This window comes from Endocarpon pusillum, assembly GCF_000464535.1.
Source record: "Endocarpon pusillum Z07020 unplaced genomic scaffold scaffold7183, whole genome shotgun sequence".
In the NCBI taxonomy this organism is placed as follows: Eukaryota; Fungi; Ascomycota; class Eurotiomycetes; order Verrucariales; family Verrucariaceae; genus Endocarpon; species Endocarpon pusillum.
The window spans coordinates 76,693-94,723 of NW_006916638.1; the positions used below are offsets into that span (position 1 = coordinate 76,693).

Below are 18,031 nucleotides of genomic sequence, written 5' to 3' on the forward strand. Positions count from 1 at the left end.
ATGAAGACAGAGGCAGAGGTTAACGTCATCGATGCCACATCCCAGGTTGACGTCTCCAAGCACTTTGATGGCCAGAAACATTGGAGCTGGGCGAAATGGGGCCAGTATCGCAATCCCGATCGCGTTGCCGAGCAAGCCACCACATCCGAACACTTCGTCCATCGCGACATCTTGTCCCGAGTAACCACACGGCCAAAAGATGTTCTGCGCTATCTAAGCCCGACATACGGCAGACCAATTCGCATGCGAGTACAATCTGTGGACGTGCACCAGGGAGGCGGTGATTGGCGCCGGGTAGAAGTTCAGGGGAATGCGCCTTGGCTTCTTCGCCTATCCTCCTGGATCATCAAGACTTCAGGGAGCACCATGGATATCACAGATATTCTTTTGATTGCAGGCAAGGTGCTCCTTGTTCTTCCAGCACACATATTTATCCTTTTGATTCCCATGGGCAATGAAAGTGCGGTTCGGTCCACGTATTACAGCCTCCTAATTCGCTGTTGGGACTATCCGAGATATGCTCGAAACACCCTGGATGCAAGCCCGCTTGCTGCTGATACCGTTGACTGGAAAAATAACCTTTATGTTGTCAACGGAGATATGTCGCGCCTTCTCCGTCCTCGGCGCCTCATTGTCCGCCGTGGGGCCTCGTGGGAGCTCGTGACCAACTCAGCGGAACCATATCTATTCGTGAGCTACACCGCGACCCAGTTTAGTCCCAAAGATCCTAGCGCTTGTCAAAGACTTGAACGGCTCGCCGAGAAGATGACGGAAGAGGCTGGTTTGACGGCATACTGGCTAGACCACCGGTGCATGGAACAAACACCCGGCCCGTTGTTTTCGGAAGATGTTTATCGAATATGTGACTGCATTAGAGGCGCCGTTGGGGTCTGTGTCATGGTGCCCGACTTTAGCGAGGCGAGCATGGCGAATTGGGGCAACCGCCTGTGGACTTTGCCGGAAGCTCTGCTGTCGTCAAGTCTAAACATCAAATTCTGCTCAGCGGATTCCACAATGGAGATTTCCAAGATTGCACTCGCTTCGGATGTTTGGAAAGACGGACAAGTATCTCGTCTCTTGGCAGAGCACTTCAGCGGCCTGCTGACCCTCTCTCGACTGGAACTTATCTCGTTGGGCTTGGAAGCCCTCGGTAGTCGCGAGACGCAGAATCTACATACGCAGGGCGATCTTGCATATGCTTTAATGTCTCTGCTGAAACAAAGACCACGCACGAACCCAAACGACACGCTCTTCCAGGCTCTGGCGCGTCTCTCTCTCGCCAACGACTCGGATCAAATTGTCGAGCGGATGATGTGCATGCTGCCGGACGTCGGCGCAAGCCCCAAGCTCAACAAGAAGTTTGTTGTCAACGATCAGCTTGGCGCCAAGCTCTGGGACATCCAACCTCTATGCCAGGTGGCTGGTGTCTGCGGTGATGAAGGCGTCATCCTCGATGGGTGCCGGGGTATCTCTATCCGCTGGAAGGATATTCCGCAGATCACCTATCTGCGACGTAAGGCATGGAAAAGAATGTTTGCTGAGATAGGACTCCGTTCTGGACCGCTGTGGTTCATCATCGGTTGTATCATGGTAGGCATGCCTTCTACAGTAGCGACAGGTGCCATCCTCCTAGTCATCGGCCTGGTTCTCCTGATTGCTGCGCCTTGGTCAGTCCAGCTTCTCTACGGCGGTAAGATCTGGGGTCAGTCGCCGTGGCTCATTGGAATCGAAGGCGTTCTTCCCATCGCTAAGATCGAACATCTGGCATTCGGAAATGCCATTGGGCGCATCTCGTACGCGCCATCAAGCACGCTCCTCTCTTGCAAACAGGCTCGTGAACGGGTGGGTGAAGGCCCTGGGTGGATTGAAAGACCGGGCTCCTGTGCGCCGCCGACACTGGCGCCCGGCCAGCGCTTCTTCACTCTGCTTGATACCGGCTCGATGACAGTCAGTGTCTTTGCGGCCGAGCGGCCTCCATCAGCTGCTTTGATTTGTGGGCAGGAAGGAGGCATGTTGCGTGTCGTGCTATGCCACTATGAGAGGTCGACGGGCACGATGCACAAGGAGACAGTCCTCAGAATGGAGACGCCTATGCTCGATCAAGCTTCACTATTGGGATGGGTCAAGATTGCGTAGGGGGCCGGGGGTGCTTCGGGTGTCTTCTTGATCTTTCGACTGGTCACTTTCTTTGGTCCTTTTGTATCCTTGGGGTAGATACACCATACGACCTTCTAATGTCCTAATACATGCTGTCACGTCCGGCCTTTCTCTGCCTTTCTATCGTACATCGTAGAGTGAAAGAGTAAATACGTGTCGGCTGATGAGTTGCTACAACGAGCTACGACAGCAGGAAACCAACGTTGATTGCTGATCCAGTTGCCGATCAACAATGCCAAACCTCTGTTACCTCCCTCACCTTTCCTCCTACCTACGTAGTAAGTACACACCATCGAAGCCGAATCAGCATCAAAGCACCAACGGGTCTGATGCTTGTCTCACTACTGGACTTTGTCTACACTAGAGACGGCTTCTGGTGCTTTTCATGGTCAGACTACCCAAAAGCACTCGAGATCGGACTGGTGTCTGTTCCGATGATTGGAGGTGCTTTGATTGGACGCCTTCAATTGGCGAGCATGTATCGGCGTCAACGTCCCCTAGCAGTGTTGGGTGCGTTGCGCTCACCGCTTTCGGCTTTCACGATCCTGTGGTAAAACCTAGGCACGGCCCTACCTCTTAAAGAAAAGCTTCAGCGCATCAACGCCGTGGGTACGTCACCCATCGGTCCTGTAATCACGTGTTTGTTGATGGCACTGCAGTGGGGAAGGGCAAAATATGGATGGAGAATAATTGCTTTGTTGGCCCGAAGGCCCTTTTTGGGGTGCTGTTTTTTCCGTTCGGCTATCTCCGGTACGGCGGACAGTTAAGGGCTTACGGCCAATTCAAATTTTTGAAAATCAAAAATTTCTTGGATGCCCCGCAGCCCGCAGTTGGTCATGCACAACCTTCTCGCCCTTATACAGATATAATAAAGATGTTAAGTACTATCTAGGAGACAGAAGGGTCATTGTTTATATAGACGAAAGGAATTCGTTGTTCAGTGATGCTCATCCTGAATCACTTCTTGCCGGGTGGCCTGAGCCACCAGAACTCGACCAAATTGCCTATTGTGGTTGTGCGATGTTGCTACCTTTCGATTCCTATTGGCCCATGTCATTTATTCCAAACAACCGCGAATGAGTCACATTCTTTATCTTGCTGCCTAGATAGCTGTTATATATGTATAGCTGAGTGCCATTCCGCTCTTGAGAATAGACAAGCATTCTCTTAATACTCAATCTGTTAGACGGCCACGGCCTAACAGAAAGAGGCGAGAAAAAGACGCAGAAAAGGCGCAGAAAAGACGCTGAATTTTGTGTTGGAAGTGTGTTGATTCAATCTATGTCTATTTGGCGCCTTTTGTACGTCAATTCCTCCTATCCCTGGCTCATGCTACCCGAACAGCAGGCGCAGGGCAGGCGCATGACACAATCTAACAATTTTTCACCTACGTGTGAGATAAAAGTCTTGGTGAAACCATCGCAGCACGGCTAAACTCCCAGAATGCCAGCTACTGAGGCCTGAGTATTGATGAAGTCTGATGCGAGAGTGACTCATAGTGGGACTTTTGTTTCATACCTCCGAAATTTGAAAAGCTTCCGAAGTTGACGTTTTAGCAGGGGATAACGGCCCGTGTCTCTTTGTACGATGAAAGAACTGATCAGAGAAAGAGTCAAGACATGCGTAATTTTATGGTTGAAGCAAGAAACGTGTTGAATAGAGACCGAAAAACTGAGCAGCATGAACGACAGATCTATAAAATATGGGAGCCAGATATGTGATGTTCACAAGTCCCATGCGTCCTAACATAGCAGGTGTCCCATTGCGCAAAGGGGGAGGTTAATATATGTATTTAGACATCCGATGCTCGCGAGTATCTGATGATCACGAATATCTGATGATCGTGAGTATCTGATGATCGTAAGTACCTGATGATTGCAAGTATCTGATGATTGCGAGTACCTGATGATTGCGAGTATCTGACGATCGCGGGTATTCGATGGTTGCCAGTGATCTATGTATTCGGACATCGATGGCCGCGAATATCCCAGAGCTTCGATCATCGAGTGATTGCGAGTGATCCATGATTCCGGACAGCCGATGGTGAACTGGGGCTTTTGTTTGGAGGCTTTATGACTGTCTGAACATTTACTGAAGGAGGGTCCCAGATTTAGGACCAAGAGTCCACTACTGCAGTTGCTGATGAATCCAAATCAATAACCACCATCAGGCGGCGCCAATGTCTAAGTCTTCAGAGTTCGGTCTGATGATGCAGGTACCACCACCAACAATGCGCGGAACAAATAATCCCAATCAACCTCGGTTTCATTGCCGATCCACCTAGTTGGCTTTGCAACATCGAGACATCCTTCCCCAGCCGGATGTAGAGCGGGCTTTTCATTAAACCACTTGACATGCTCAAAAATTTCGTCGCCAACATAGTGGCCACAATCAAATCGTTCAAACTGTTCCTTAGTCACCTTGATGCGATAATCCAAAATTTGGGGTGGTGCGTACCTCATTAGCTACTAGCCTTCCACAGGTGGCTTCTTCAGTGAAGAGGCTTTCAAGTCGCACCCTCGCATCTGCGATCTTCCCACCAATGATACTTCCAGCTTCGTAGGGCTTTATATGAACAGTGAGTTCAAGCGCTCGGAAGATGGCGAAGATAACAGCGTCGATGCCCTTTAAGGTCCGTGGGTAGCGTTCGTAGAAATATGTGCCCTCGAACTTTTCGGGATACTGGTACACGCAATGAAAGCCGAGGATTCCACCATTTTTCATAAACGTGGGTGAGGCGAGCATGTCTTTGATGCAGCGATACATAGGGTAAAATTTCGAATCTGGCATTTGCAGTTGGGGCTGTACAAGGCCTCCAATGCATTCGGAGACGTAGAGTTGGTAGGTTAGCGTGATGCGGTGTCCAGCGGTGACGGGTAGAACTTCATGTTCGCAATCGCTGTAGAACGCAACCCAGTTGATATCGCTCCGACAAAACGACCCGTCGTCGAGATAGGCTCGCTCCTTACCTTTATAAGCAACCCGCAACTGGCCGCCTGGCAACAAATCAGCGACTTTCGAACCCTTCATCGCCAAAAATGCTACCTTGAAAGTCAGTCGGTAATGCAACTACGAGCGACCCAAAATGAGTCCGTCCGCGAGGCGTGTCGACGTGTGGCTTGAACATGCCCGAAGGCGCCGAATACACATTCAGTTTGTAGAGCTCTGCAACCACGCCCCATCGCTCCACAGCCGGCTGCTTCCCGGCTCTCGCAAGGCCAGGGAGAAGCTCTTGGGCAACGGCATCCACAATACCGAAGTCGTAAGGGTTGAAATTTGTCGAAAAGGAGGCTGCATCTAAAACGCCGGCTTTGCGAATCTTCTCGTCGAAGATGTTTTCGCCATCGCATCCAAAGGTGGCAGGACTGCAATCTTGGACCAGCTCATCCAAACTATTTTCCCAATTTCTGCTAGTAGTCCAGGAGCAGTCGATAGTTGTATGCTTGGACACGCTGCCTTTGCACCAAAAAACAATAGGCCGGAAACACATGACTGGCTTCTTTGTAATTGTAAAGTCACTATAGTGAGTTCCAAGTCGGACCTCGAGGGACCCGCCACAAGAAAAGCTATTGGTCAACTGGTAATGCGTCATTGCCTTATCGAGCTGCGCGAGGAGTCGCTCCACCGAGGTTTGTGGATGCTGCTGGCTGACCATCTTCACGCGATTGGCAATAGCATCTTCGAGGCAGAAAGAGTTGACGAGACTCCGAAGATGTCTGTCAAGCCTGTTGAAGTTGTTTGCTTCATGCTGCAATTCGAATCGGAAACCAGCGAGTATCAGGGATTGCGCCAAGAGTTGTTTTGTGAGCGGTCACGTGACGCCAAGACCGCTCTGGGCACCGCGTACTACTTAGCAGGAAGAGGCCCTCTTAAAATAATGCTAGGGGAGCCATCAAAGTGCGCTTAGATTAAGCCTAACCGTGATATTACTTAGAGAGTACAAGGATATACAGCTTAGTCGTTTATGATCTAATAAAATCTTACTATCTACAACGTATTTTACTAAAAATATGGTTATAGTATGGTCAAAATATGCTTCTTTTATCGTATTAGTATGGTGGTCATTTGACGGAATGACTGTCATTTCTACTAACGGCACTTAGTGCAAATCTTTAGCTTCCTCTTCTCCTGGTAAGTAATGGCACTTAGCGCAAATCTATAGCTACCCATTCTCTTGGTAAGTAGTAGCGCATGGCGACCGAGGATAGGCAGATTCCCCATGGACATGAAGACACAGACCACGCCGTTGCAACGCTACCTGCTGTGGCTGCTGCTGCATTCTGTGAGAATATCTGTTGAAGTACCGCCTTGCAGGAGGATACTGTTCACCTGTTGTGGTCCTGTCCTTGCCTGTCTAAATCTATCTAGATCTGGCAGTGCTGCCCTTTTTAAGTACAAGGGTGAGCTTATTGATCAGGGGCAATAAGCGTGGAGCTAGTCCTTGTCGATCTAGATCGACAAGCCCATCAACATGGCGCTAGGCCGCTTTGGGAAGTTGGCTGTACATGTACAGCCAATTTCCCCGGCGCTAGCCACAGGCTAGTAGTGCACCTGCGCCTGCCACTCGTATGCTCAACCCACGGCCGTATTAGCCATCAAGCTCGTCGATAGTAGCTAACTAATAAAGGGAAGTTAAAAATGTCTGTAACATTACCGTCAACGCAAAGTAAGGCGGACCAAAAATGTTAGGAGAGACTCTTGACGTGTAGATAAAGACTGGCCGACAGAGATTCTTCAGCTGGCCAGCGTTCTACTCTTGTATCTACCAAACGGCTGCCATCGTCTACTCGCTTGACCTGTTACTCGCATGTTATTTGCATGCGTTCTATATGTCACGGAGTTGACATGGAGGCCTCCTGGGGCCTAGATGGAGTCGTGGTCCGACTCTCTCTAGGGCATCTGGATAAGGATTAATATACTATTCCAACTGCATTCAAGTAACTTTGGTTACTTGGGCGTAACTCTTTTGTGAAGTTGGATCACTATCTCACTATATACTTGTTAGATAGTATCTCTTGATGAACGGAAGACTCTCTACTGTCCGTCTGTTTCCAGATTGCCCTCTGACAAAAAGGTTAAGGAGAAAAGCAAGAAAGAAAACCAAGGAGCAATTAAATAAGAAAAATATCGACGACAACTAGAGACCCTTTTTAAGAAAATCTATCCCTTTTGTCACTGAATGCGACCACTTCCTTGTTGAGAATAACGTTCCCGCGATTTAGCGTCATGATTCTGCTGCAGCCTTGGCAAGAGGAACACCAAAAGTTGAAGTAACATAGGAATATATCAATACAAGCTGTTTTGGTGTACAAATGATGATGTTTAAAGAGAAAATAGTAGAAAAGTTGTAAATCCTTACTGGCGTTTGACATTGAAACCCGTTAATAAAGTGATGTTCCTTTTAATCTTAATACGAATAACTAGCTGTATTTCGTCTCATGAATTGTGTGAACCTTTTTTGGCCTATTATGAGGGTCCCCGCATGGACAATCACGTATCTTGGCTGCGAATTTGCGTATCCGTTGATGCGTACTCCGTAGGAGCGATCCATAAGCGTTCTTGTTTCAAAACCCAATTGGGAAACTGTCCCCTGGTTTGAAGACAGCTTTTATTGGCTGGAATGGCATTTCTGCGGCGTGATGCCTCGATCAGGCTGCGGGACAGAGTTCGGGGCGCCACGTCAAAAAGGCGGGCTGTAGGGCAAATCTGGGCCGTAGGGGTTGAAAGCGTGCGATTCACGTTTTTGTCAATGGTCGACGGCACTGTCCATGAGTTGATGAATCAAATGATGGAGAAAGCAAAGTACTAAGTTACCTACGAGGCTGCCGGGTCCTTTCACTTGGGCTTGCAGGCTTAGCGCAGGCGTTGCTTTAACGTAAGTGGACCAATAAAGCAAAAGAGCCACCTGAGCAAAATATCGAACACAACACTGTGCTATCACCGCTGAAGTTGCGCATTAGTATCTGCCTCACTCAAGGCAGAGATGGTTCTATCAGCTTTTACTATTTTGAAATAGGCAAAACCTATCGCTTTGATGGTTTCCCTACGTTAATTAGGGTGCGGTCTACCAGTGCAGACCACTTCAGGTATCAGATCTTGAGAAGACCGTCTTCTCCAAGTTGCAATACTACGCATACAGCAAACTTGAAAAGATGAAGATCACAATCCCTTCTTGTTTCTATTTGTTCTTTCTTTTATGGACAACAAGCATCAAAGCGTGGCTGCCTACCCTGGAGCAACGGCAACGAGCTGACTGCGGGACTGACCCTCGTTGGCAACCAACGGTCGCTGCCTGGGTAGAGGCAGATACTGACGCGCAGCTTCAGCGGTGGTGGGACAACGTTACGTCCGATGGGCCTCAGCCTTTCGATAATGCCCTTGGTCGCCAATATGGAGCGCATGTGAACGATTTCAAATGTGGAATTTATCTCTACTCAACCTGTGCTGCCTAAGGGTATTCAGGTTCGTTATGTAGTCTCTCCTTCTGGTATCGATTCTACAAGCACAGCTATCAGCGATGAATTCCTAACAATCTCCTAATTCACACAGATTTCGAGTCTAGTAGGGATCCTGCGTCGGCCTATCTTTCCCTGTCATCTGTCATACACCCGAACACGCTGTTCAACTCTGCCTATGTTAGTGCCCTCTCGACATTATACAATCCAGCTTAGCTTATAACTCAGCGTTTACTAACTCTATCTTCAATAAAGGACGGGATAACAAGAGGCCAACTAGGATATCTAGGCGTCATTGACGAAATGGCAACGCTATTCTTCCCCTGGAAAGACCCAGCATACCACGGCGATGATGTAGCATTTTGGATTGCAGCAACTCTAACAACCATTTTCGCTGCCTTCGCCGCGCCCGTAGCGTCCGCTGTCGCTGTGAGTTTTGTCGGTGCTGGTGCCTTTATGGCAGCTGGGAGTAACCAACTGGCTCTCGCTCTTACTCCGCCACAAAAGCCTTACACTCACCTTCCGGCAAAGCACAGACACTTATCAATTTCAGTCTATTCCCGAGGATACCAAGGTCAACGCAACTGATAATGCTGAATTCGTGCCTCAGGATATGATAGGTCCCAAAGAGAAGCTCGGACTATCCGAGGTCTGGTTGACCGTTTTTGGAGTGCTTATGAAAAAGCCGCAGACAGGGGGCCCAGATGAAAGCCATGTTATGGAGAAGGCGCATGTGGTTTGTCGGGCTCCGAGGACCCTGCCTCCGAAGCAAGAGTGAAGAGGATAAATTCAGGTGTCTTCTTTTAGTCGACAAAAAGAAGACAACAAACCAGAATGGGGCTAAGGGCATAGAGCTTGTCATACAGTACCACGTCAAAAGTATTGGATCGACGCGCACTTTCTTTCCAACACGCGTTTTTTACTACCCTTTTCAACCAACCACCATGAATCAACGCAGGGCTTTGGCGCCTCTAGAAATCAACAGGAGCTATGGCAAGGAGCTATCTCCATTTCAACGCGGTCAGATTTCAGCTTACAAGGCTGTGGGGCTGTCAAATGCAGAAATTGGCGAAAAAGTTACTTGCGACAAATCCACTATTTTCAACACCCTCGTACGAAATCCACTCCGCAACGAAGGTAATAGCTTGCCGCGTTCTGGTAGACCCCCTATATTAAATCGCGTTCAAAAACGAGACGTTCTATACATTATTCGAGCCAATCCAAGAATTACCTATACAGCTCTTTGACTTGCCCTTGGGGTACCTGTTTTAAAAAGCACCCTTTGTCAAATACTCAAAGACAAGGGCATTACTAATTAGCTTGCTAAAAAAAGATCTCTTCTAACTCCTGAAGTAGTCGCTAAACGCCTTGCTTAGTGTTTAGAACAAAAAGATTAGACGTGAGATGACTAGCGCAAGATTATATTTAGTAATAAATATTCTCTTGAAAGAGGCTCTAGGGCCCAGCGAGTTTGGAACTTTCGTACGCCATAACAAAAGTGGGATAAGGATATGATTTAGCCATTTAAGAAAGGTAAGGATATCAGCGTCATAATATAGGGTGCAATTTATAGAAATAGGCGTTCAGATATCATTCTTTTAGAGCGTGATCCTGATTCAGAGAAGTCAGGATATATTACCAACTCTTATCTCACTGTTCTCCGTGAGCAAATCCCTCAAATGTATAAATCTGGTCAGATTTTCATGTAAGATAACGCCTGAATCCATACTGCAAAAAAGGTCAAGGCCTAGTTTGAGAAGGAGGGTATATCTCTGCTTAAATGGCCCCCCTATAGTCCGGATCTGAACCTAATTGAGCATCTCTAGGCGCAACTCAAGCAATAGATCAATAACAACTACCCTAACTTAATCAAAATAGGCAAATCCAAGGCTGAGTATCAACGTCTGTTTACAGCTATTCATGAGGGTTGGGACGCCGTTGGGCAAGAAGCTATTGATGCTTTGATCAAGAGCATGAATACCTGTAAATGCAGTGATCAGGGCCAAGGGATGGTACACCCGCTTCTGATATCTAGTCGCCTATTTAGGAAATTAGTACCATTCGAAAAAGCAGATTTTAACGTACCATTTAATTGATTCTTATAGGATTCCAATAAATACCGGGCGTACAGTAGTAATTTGTATGGGAAGAGTGGAAAATTGGCTATTGTACATAGTTGCGCTAAAGGTCTACTATGACTACAGGCCTAATTTTTGCACCCCCCCTGGTCGAAAACGCTAGTATCCGTACAAAACCTACTATGCAAAATTAAGTATAGATGTGCACAAAATCGCTTAATTAGGACTAGTCTCTAAAATCGAGTTTGTTTTCCATTGGCATCCAAAACTGCTTGACATCTCTCCTGCATTGACTCAAGCAACTCCTTGAGATATTCAGGGGGCACAGCATTCCATGCAGCATTAACAGCTGCTCGTAACTCATCGTACTTGTGTAGAGTATCTCCATAGCGCTCTTGTATCCAATCTTTCATCTAATTCCATACCATCTCAATTGGATTTAAATCAGGCGAATATGCAGGCTATTAGACACAAGATATGCCACGTTGACAAAGATCTCAAATAGTACCCTTAGCAGCATGAGCAGGTGTAGCATCTTGTATAAATATTAATCCTTTGCTGCTATTTACTTGTATCCAGTTATTGATAAGAGGTACGATGTGCTCTCGATATGTTGTTTCTTTGATAGTACCCCATTCTTTCTCCCAAAAGATACCAGGACCTTTTTTATCGCCATTGAAACAACCCCAAAACATCCAACCTTTACGTCGTTGATGACGTTCAACAATACACGTAGGATCCCACTCTTTTACTCTTTACTAGGTTAATGAATAACGTACGTTTTAGTATATTAATCTCTATTAACTTATGTTTTATTACTCTATAGTATCTTTTTCTATTATTTATATATCTAATTAATATATTCAGAAGCCTATTTGTTTCTTTGATAGTACCCTATTCTTTCTCTTAAAAGATACTAGGACCTTTTTTATTACTATTAAAACAACCCTAAAACATCTAACCTTTACGTTATTAATAATGTTCAACAATATATATAGGAGATTTTACTCTTTACTAGGTTAATGAATAACGTACGTTTTAGTATATTAATCTCTATTAACTTATGTTTTATTACTCTATAGTATCTTTTTCTATTATTTATATATCTAATTAATATATTCAGAAGCCTATTAAAAACGTGCTTTTTAATTCTTTTTAAAAATAAGAGGTTTGTAATAAATAACTTAATACAAAAAGCCTGCTTTTTATAGAGTATTTTAAATAGTATACTATTTAATATTGATCTTTATAGCAAGAAGGATCTAGATCTATAGTGTACATTAATTAGCTGCAGAAGAATAAATTTATGTAATAATTTGCTTAAGTTCTTTTTTAGTAATAATTAAATGTCGCTTAGTATGCTTTTTAAGTATTAATCGATTACGAATAGCATATTTGATTTGGTATAGAGTGAGATTTGGTAACTACTGACGAATTTCGTTGTACGTATAGCCTGCGTCGTGTAGAGTTTAAATTTATAAATATTGATCTCGAGTAGAATGAGAGGAATGAGAGAGGAATAAGGAGGAGTAGAGGGTCTATCAGACTCATTAGTATCCATATCAAATTAATAGAATTTATAGAATTCGTAGAATTTGCAGAATGACAAAATTCGTGCAAAATAGCGACAGGGATGCTGACAGGGATGCGCATGTAAAAAACGCGTTTGTAAGATATTTTGACCAGGGGGGGGGTGCAAAAATTAGGCCTGTAGCCGTAGTACATACTAAGCGCTGTCACCCGAGCATGTGGCTGGTCACGTGCATTTTCTGCGCTATGGCAGAGGAAATGCTCCATCCATCACAATAGCTAACTAGAATCGCACAATTATAATGAGTAAGGAGGACTAAGTTTGCTGGATACCCTTGGTGTATCAATACGTAGTAGTCCTAAATCTGCCGGGAAAAAAAGTAATGTTCTGAATTTGCCAAGAATTCTACAGAATTGTGGGTTTTACTGTAGTTAATATATTAATCGCGAACAGGACATTATATATATCGCTGTGAGTCAACTTCTAACTAATGCAGGCTGTACACGACCGCTAATATCCTTAGCTGCGACGACATCCTCTGGTCAATTGAGGCATGGTATAATCGTCGACGATACAGATGGAGCACCCATCCTGCGGAGAAATCCCAGCTGCTACTTGTCACCGATAATGTGGCCTATCTGTACCACTGGCAGTCGTTGACCAGGTTGACACCAGAATAGAGAATTCATATGCTTGGCTCAGTACTCCCAGAACTCGCCGTACGATCCATCGTTCCATGCTTCGATGGTGAAGTCGTAGCCGCCACCTTCGCCGAGTCGATAGCGGCGCGATCAAAGTCAAGACTCTTGCTCTGGAATACTTCAGACTTCACTCCACAAGCCGAGTCTGCCACTCCGATACCCCAGTACCAGCCACTGGCAGACCAAGTCGAGTGCCTTGTCGGCGCCTATGGACATGGACTTGTCTTCCTGCACCAGGACGGCTGGATCTGCTCTGCCGACTCTCTGAATTTCGATGTCGAGTATTATGACCGCCACTTCTTCGTTCCCACAGACTGGCTAAGTACAACGGGCAATTTGATGCTTGGGATCTTCCGGAATGGGAATATTGTTTTTGTGCAGCGCGACGAGCTTGTTGTAATTAGACGAGGTTTGGAACATTTCGAGCAAGGTCAGTCACGAGGTAATGGAAAGAGACCCTCGTTGACAAGAACGATGGTGTCGGATTCCGCGGTAGATGCGGTGTCCTCGAAGACTCGGTAGATAAGGAATCTTTTTGGGTAATGGTGAGTCAACAGCGAGGCATGGTGAGCAGCTCACGTGCGGTCGGTGCTGGCAACATACATTAATTGAACTGTCCTTCGCATCGGACATCCTGCCGTGTGCGCAGCAGATGAAGGCTCAGTTATGCTTACCACTGATTCGCTTGAGCAGAGATTGCCATCTGAGGTAGAATCTATACTGCTGTTAGGGGGTCCTCATCATGCTCCGGTGTCCTTCCGCCGAGGGAAAGTTTGACACAATTAGCCACCTCTCTCATCGTGGAAGTAACCCGTATCTGTTTTGTGGATTCCGTCTCTGTAGGCATTGCACCAGATGTCATCACCTTTGACCCGACTCCCAAGTACATCTGGGTCCATCATATCGTCAGCGGTGCAGGCGAAAAGATGGTTCAGCAATGCCTCGACAGCAACGTTGAAGTAGCCACGAAAGTCCTCCCGTTGACAATCCTTCTCTTCGTGTCCAACTTCCAGCGACGCACGAGGCTGCTTTGCACTCCCGGTGACGGCCAAGACAAATGGGATTTTCTTGCGCTGTCTGCGAGACAACTGGGATGGCATTGGAGAGTTCAAGATCGCGTCCATACTTGCTTGACTGATACAGAGGCATACATTATGGACTATGCCATATGGCAAGCCCATAGCTTGATATCGGCTGTGAAGAGTAGGAGAGGCAGATGTTAGTGTTTGGAGCAATGATACCGCAGGCTTAATAAATACCGAGGGACAAATGTAAAGTTTGGCTTACTTACCTTGCGATCACAGCTGGGAGCGCACCTTCGAGTTCTGGCCCCTCGACCCAGAGGAATCGTAACTTCCGCTTCGCTTCCCGCACACCGGGCAGATCTAAATCGTCTTGAAACTGGTCGTCGATCATCTGGTCCCACCGATGCCTCATCGCGCGCCAGCCTCCCTCGTCCATGTAAGGCGTCGTCCGGAACACCACGAAACCCCACTGCGGCCACTCACGCCCGTTCCGTTCCGTTGCGAGATTCATTGTCTCCACGTAAGGTGGGGGATTACGAATCTCAGGGACGACAGTGGCTGCTTCCTTCGTCTTCTCGCGCCGCTTCCAGCGCATATAGGATTCCGCTTGAAAATCTTCCAGTCCTGCTTCGCCCAAATCAGCGTGCAGACCTTCACGGAAGGTGTCACGTTGCTCTTGGGTCATGGTCCCGCTCTCTTCGTCGGTGGCGTTGAGCATACGTTCGCGATCCCAGCCAGGAGGATAGTACCATGGCGTCTCGTTTGCCATGATGATGGTTGACCCGGGATGCGTTTTGGATGCGTGTCTCACACCCTAGATAGATGTAGGATGATGGAGTGTTGGCTGGTCGCTGGGCCACATCACATAGTAATCTCTGTTAGGAACAAAGGTTTCTGATTTCAATTGTCGTTCAGGTCTCCAGCTTCCAACACCAGGCATATCAGGACCCAAGGGATCGATACATTGGTGGTGCCAGTTCAACGGAAATGATATGTTCGTTTAGTCCTTTCGGCAGGACAATCTGTAGCTGTACTTGCGTTGCCCTGGCAATGCCGTACCTGGTATACGAAGACATGATATTTAAAATATGCCTCCCGCATTGGACATGTTGGAAACCGTGGGAGTAGCTCTGATACCAAAGATCACGCGATCTCCATACATCTTATTCTTTTTTTCCTCCATTCTTGCCCCTTTTTGAACGTAGACAACACTGCAGAAATCTCTCCACAAGTAACTTTTCACGGGCTGGACGCCTCAAATATCGTATAGGTCACGAGGGGAAAAGTCGCAGGTTCAGTCATCAACACATTGTGATGTCACGAACGTAATGAGTCTTTAAAGTGGCCAGTTTTGGGGTTACATAGTGAATCGAATTAGTTATACACCAAAAAGTCGTCAGAATTCTGGTACTTGAAAAGTGGTGGAACAGGTGAGGCCTGACACTTAGGTCTAGCTTAATTTATGCCATCTATTCCACTTCATTTAGCCTGCAGAGGTGATTGTACCAATACTATAGATTGCTGTGAATAGCCGATTGTGAAAGTGACAATTGGGGAATGACGGGTCTCGGCTGACGCTGGACGCGAAAGATTGCACAAATCCAAACTCCAACCCCTTTATGCTCGCTAATTCTGAAGTAGGCCATTAAGAGGATTCGTCATTCAGTTTGATGCTCAGCAAGTGGCATCGAGTCGCGGGGCTCGAGTTCCTCTAAACGAGAACTAGGCACCAGGTGCCATGTCAGCACTTCAACGTCGCTTTCTCGCCAGGGCTTCCAATTTTCTTCTCCGCTCCTCTTTCTCTCGTTTCAGCTTGTTCTCCAATGCCATTTCTCTGGCGTCGTCAGCCCTAGCCTCACGAAGCGCTCTGCTCTCCTCTTCCTCAACATCAAATGCACCAGCTTCCATGTCAGAAGATGCATCTGATTCATATCCGTCATCCACCATATCCTCATCACCTTCATCCTCTTCATCGGTCCCGAGATATTCATCATACCTGCTGGATGATTTACCACCCCTATGTCTTAGATCCGCCGAAGAGGACCGATGTTGGCTCGGGAGACCAGCAGTGCCCTTGTAGGAAGATATTGGTGCCGCTGGTTTCGCAGTCCCCTTGTATGTTGACTCTGGACGTTTTTTAGGATCCAAACGGGCTTTCTTGTCCACTTTGCTGTTGTGTTGCGGCTGCTTGCCCAGCTTTGCTTTCATGGCTTTTCCCTCTTCTTCTTGTTTCTTTCTCTCAGACTTTGACAATCGGACCCTAGTCGTTGCTTGATGCTTGATCAAACCAACTTCACTCTTCGCCTTTTGTTCCTGGGCCGCTTTTGCTTCTGCCATGAGCGCAGCAAATGAGCCTGGTGGTGGGGCTTTGGTGGTCGCATTTGAGGAAGCGGGGCTACCGACTCTGGCAGGCGAATTCTTGGAGGCGTCTTGAGAAGAGGCGCTGACAGGCGCACTCCTGTCATGCAACCTAGAGTGGGGGCCTTGCTTCGGGGACGGTCGTGTTGGCCTTTCGGAAACAGCTTTGAAAGCTTCACCGACCTTTCTCTCCGTTCCATTTCCTGGCAAAGACAATCTGTTGGCTGAATCTCTAGAGACTGCAAATTTTGTCTTCGCTGTAGTGGAGTTAGACAAAGGATGTGGTGGCTTTAGAGGAGCAGAAGAAGTCTGTGGCATCTGAGGGGCAGCTACGCGCTGACCTGTCCCGATGGAGTCCAGGACATCAAGAAAGCTCATTTTGTCTAGATGGAAGGTCTTGAGTCTTATCGTAGGGTTGCTGAAGTGTCACCGTCGATGGTTTGTGAAAGCAGTTAATGTCATGATATCGTCTAAGAACAGAGGTTAAATGCCTGCCCAGACATCAAGAATTGGTCAAGGATTTCGCTAATCACATGGAAGTGCCGGTAGAATGTGGATTGCCAAGGTAGTAAGGACCGTGCAGGCAGAAATAGCGGACAAGTATTGAAAGTGAACGTGAAAGTGAGGTGATTGTTGTGTTTTAATCACTGATTGCGGCCCTGCAGCCCTGCGGGCCTATGGTGGCGGTTCCCTTGTTTGACGTGCTATGGGCCGCGGATGGTGCCCAGTGCCAAGCACCGAATTTGCCAAGATCTCGAATTCCGCACTGTGAGTGCAGCCCACAATTGAATCCAAAAAGTTGTTCAAATTCTTGAAAGGCTCATTAAAATACACCACGAACTTGACGTTTCAGTCTCCGCCCAATTTCGCGGTTAAATCGATTGTCTCTCTCGTTCATCAATTTCGACTTCTTATGTTCGTCGCGCCCACACACACACATTCGCTTTGTTGTCCTTGAATCTGACACGATCTAGACACGAATTTAAAATGAAGCATCTTGCAGCTTACCTCCTCCTCGGCCTTGCTGGCAACACATCTCCATCGGCTTCCGATATCAAGGGCGTCCTCGAATCTGTTGGTATTGATGCGGAGGATGACCGACTGGAGAAGCTTCTCTCGGAGTTGAAGGACAAGGACATTTCAACAGTACGCCGGGAGCAATCTTACGAAATGACAGGATATACTACTAATCAGTCTGTCACTATAGTTGATTCAAGAGGGTTCGTCAAAGTTGGCATCTGTTCCGAGTGGTGGTGCTGGCGGTGGTGCAGGTGCTGGAGGTGCAGCCCCTGCCGCCGGTGGTGCCGCAGCCGCTGAAGAAGAGAAACCTGCTGAGAAGGAAGAAGAGAAAGAAGAGTCTGACGAAGATATGGGTTTTGGTCTTTTCGACTAGAAGCTTTCTATGAGTGAATCTCGTGAAGGACCAAGAATTCCAACCGCAACAGCTTCGCAATGAGGGGCTACCACTCGCACAAAGTCTTAGCTGTGATCAATGGGAACTCTCCTCTGATACCAGAGTGTTTCTCTTGATAGTTACTTCATCATGGAGACTACCAATTTCAGACCTCGTCAAGCTAGATATTTCCATCAACCAGGTGTGATTGTCATTGCGCCTATGATTAACATTGGGAAGTGAGGCGTTACAGATATCCTTGAAAAGAATCTCTCCATCTCCATACCATTTGCCCCCGAGTAACATATAATCACTACTGATGTTCTGCAAACA

At 47.1% G+C, this 18,031-nt stretch overlaps 7 protein-coding genes across 7 annotated transcripts; 4 read left to right on the plus strand and 3 right to left on the minus strand.

Moving 5' to 3' along the window:
- On the plus strand, nucleotides 1-2,136 carry EPUS_05633 (uncharacterized protein; the record flags this gene model as incomplete). Its single annotated transcript, XM_007807654.1, has 1 exon — nucleotides 1-2,136. One exon carries the CDS (start codon nucleotides 1-3, stop codon nucleotides 2,134-2,136), a length of 2,136 nt encoding a protein of 711 aa, XP_007805845.1.
- A 2,204-nt stretch (nucleotides 2,137-4,340) lies between these two features.
- Nucleotides 4,341-5,812, minus strand: EPUS_05634 (uncharacterized protein; the record flags this gene model as incomplete). Its single annotated transcript, XM_007807655.1, has 3 exons — nucleotides 4,341-4,562; nucleotides 4,615-5,153; nucleotides 5,203-5,812. The coding sequence occupies 3 exons, from the start codon at nucleotides 5,810-5,812 to the stop codon at nucleotides 4,341-4,343; spliced, it is 1,371 nt and encodes a 456-aa protein (XP_007805846.1).
- Nucleotides 5,813-8,915: 3,103 nt separating this feature from the next.
- Nucleotides 8,916-9,390, plus strand: EPUS_05635 (uncharacterized protein; the record flags this gene model as incomplete). Its single annotated transcript, XM_007807656.1, has 2 exons — nucleotides 8,916-9,081; nucleotides 9,149-9,390. The coding sequence occupies 2 exons, from the start codon at nucleotides 8,916-8,918 to the stop codon at nucleotides 9,388-9,390; spliced, it is 408 nt and encodes a 135-aa protein (XP_007805847.1).
- Nucleotides 9,391-12,910: 3,520 nt separating this feature from the next.
- Nucleotides 12,911-13,444, plus strand: EPUS_05636 (uncharacterized protein; the record flags this gene model as incomplete). Its single annotated transcript, XM_007807657.1, has 1 exon — nucleotides 12,911-13,444. One exon carries the CDS (start codon nucleotides 12,911-12,913, stop codon nucleotides 13,442-13,444), a length of 534 nt encoding a protein of 177 aa, XP_007805848.1.
- Nucleotides 13,445-13,704: 260 nt separating this feature from the next.
- EPUS_05637 (uncharacterized protein) lies at nucleotides 13,705-14,716 on the minus strand (the record flags this gene model as incomplete). Its single annotated transcript, XM_007807658.1, has 2 exons — nucleotides 13,705-14,116; nucleotides 14,214-14,716. The coding sequence occupies 2 exons, from the start codon at nucleotides 14,714-14,716 to the stop codon at nucleotides 13,705-13,707; spliced, it is 915 nt and encodes a 304-aa protein (XP_007805849.1).
- Nucleotides 14,717-15,696: 980 nt separating this feature from the next.
- On the minus strand, nucleotides 15,697-16,683 carry EPUS_05638 (uncharacterized protein; the record flags this gene model as incomplete). The annotated part of the gene is made up of 1 exon (XM_007807659.1): nucleotides 15,697-16,683. The coding sequence occupies one exon, from the start codon at nucleotides 16,681-16,683 to the stop codon at nucleotides 15,697-15,699; it is 987 nt and encodes a 328-aa protein (XP_007805850.1).
- Nucleotides 16,684-17,292: 609 nt separating this feature from the next.
- On the plus strand, nucleotides 17,293-17,698 carry EPUS_05639 (60S acidic ribosomal protein P2; the record flags this gene model as incomplete). Its single annotated transcript, XM_007807660.1, has 2 exons — nucleotides 17,293-17,451; nucleotides 17,513-17,698. The coding sequence occupies 2 exons, from the start codon at nucleotides 17,293-17,295 to the stop codon at nucleotides 17,696-17,698; spliced, it is 345 nt and encodes a 114-aa protein (XP_007805851.1).
- Nucleotides 17,699-18,031: the final 333 nt, after the last annotated feature.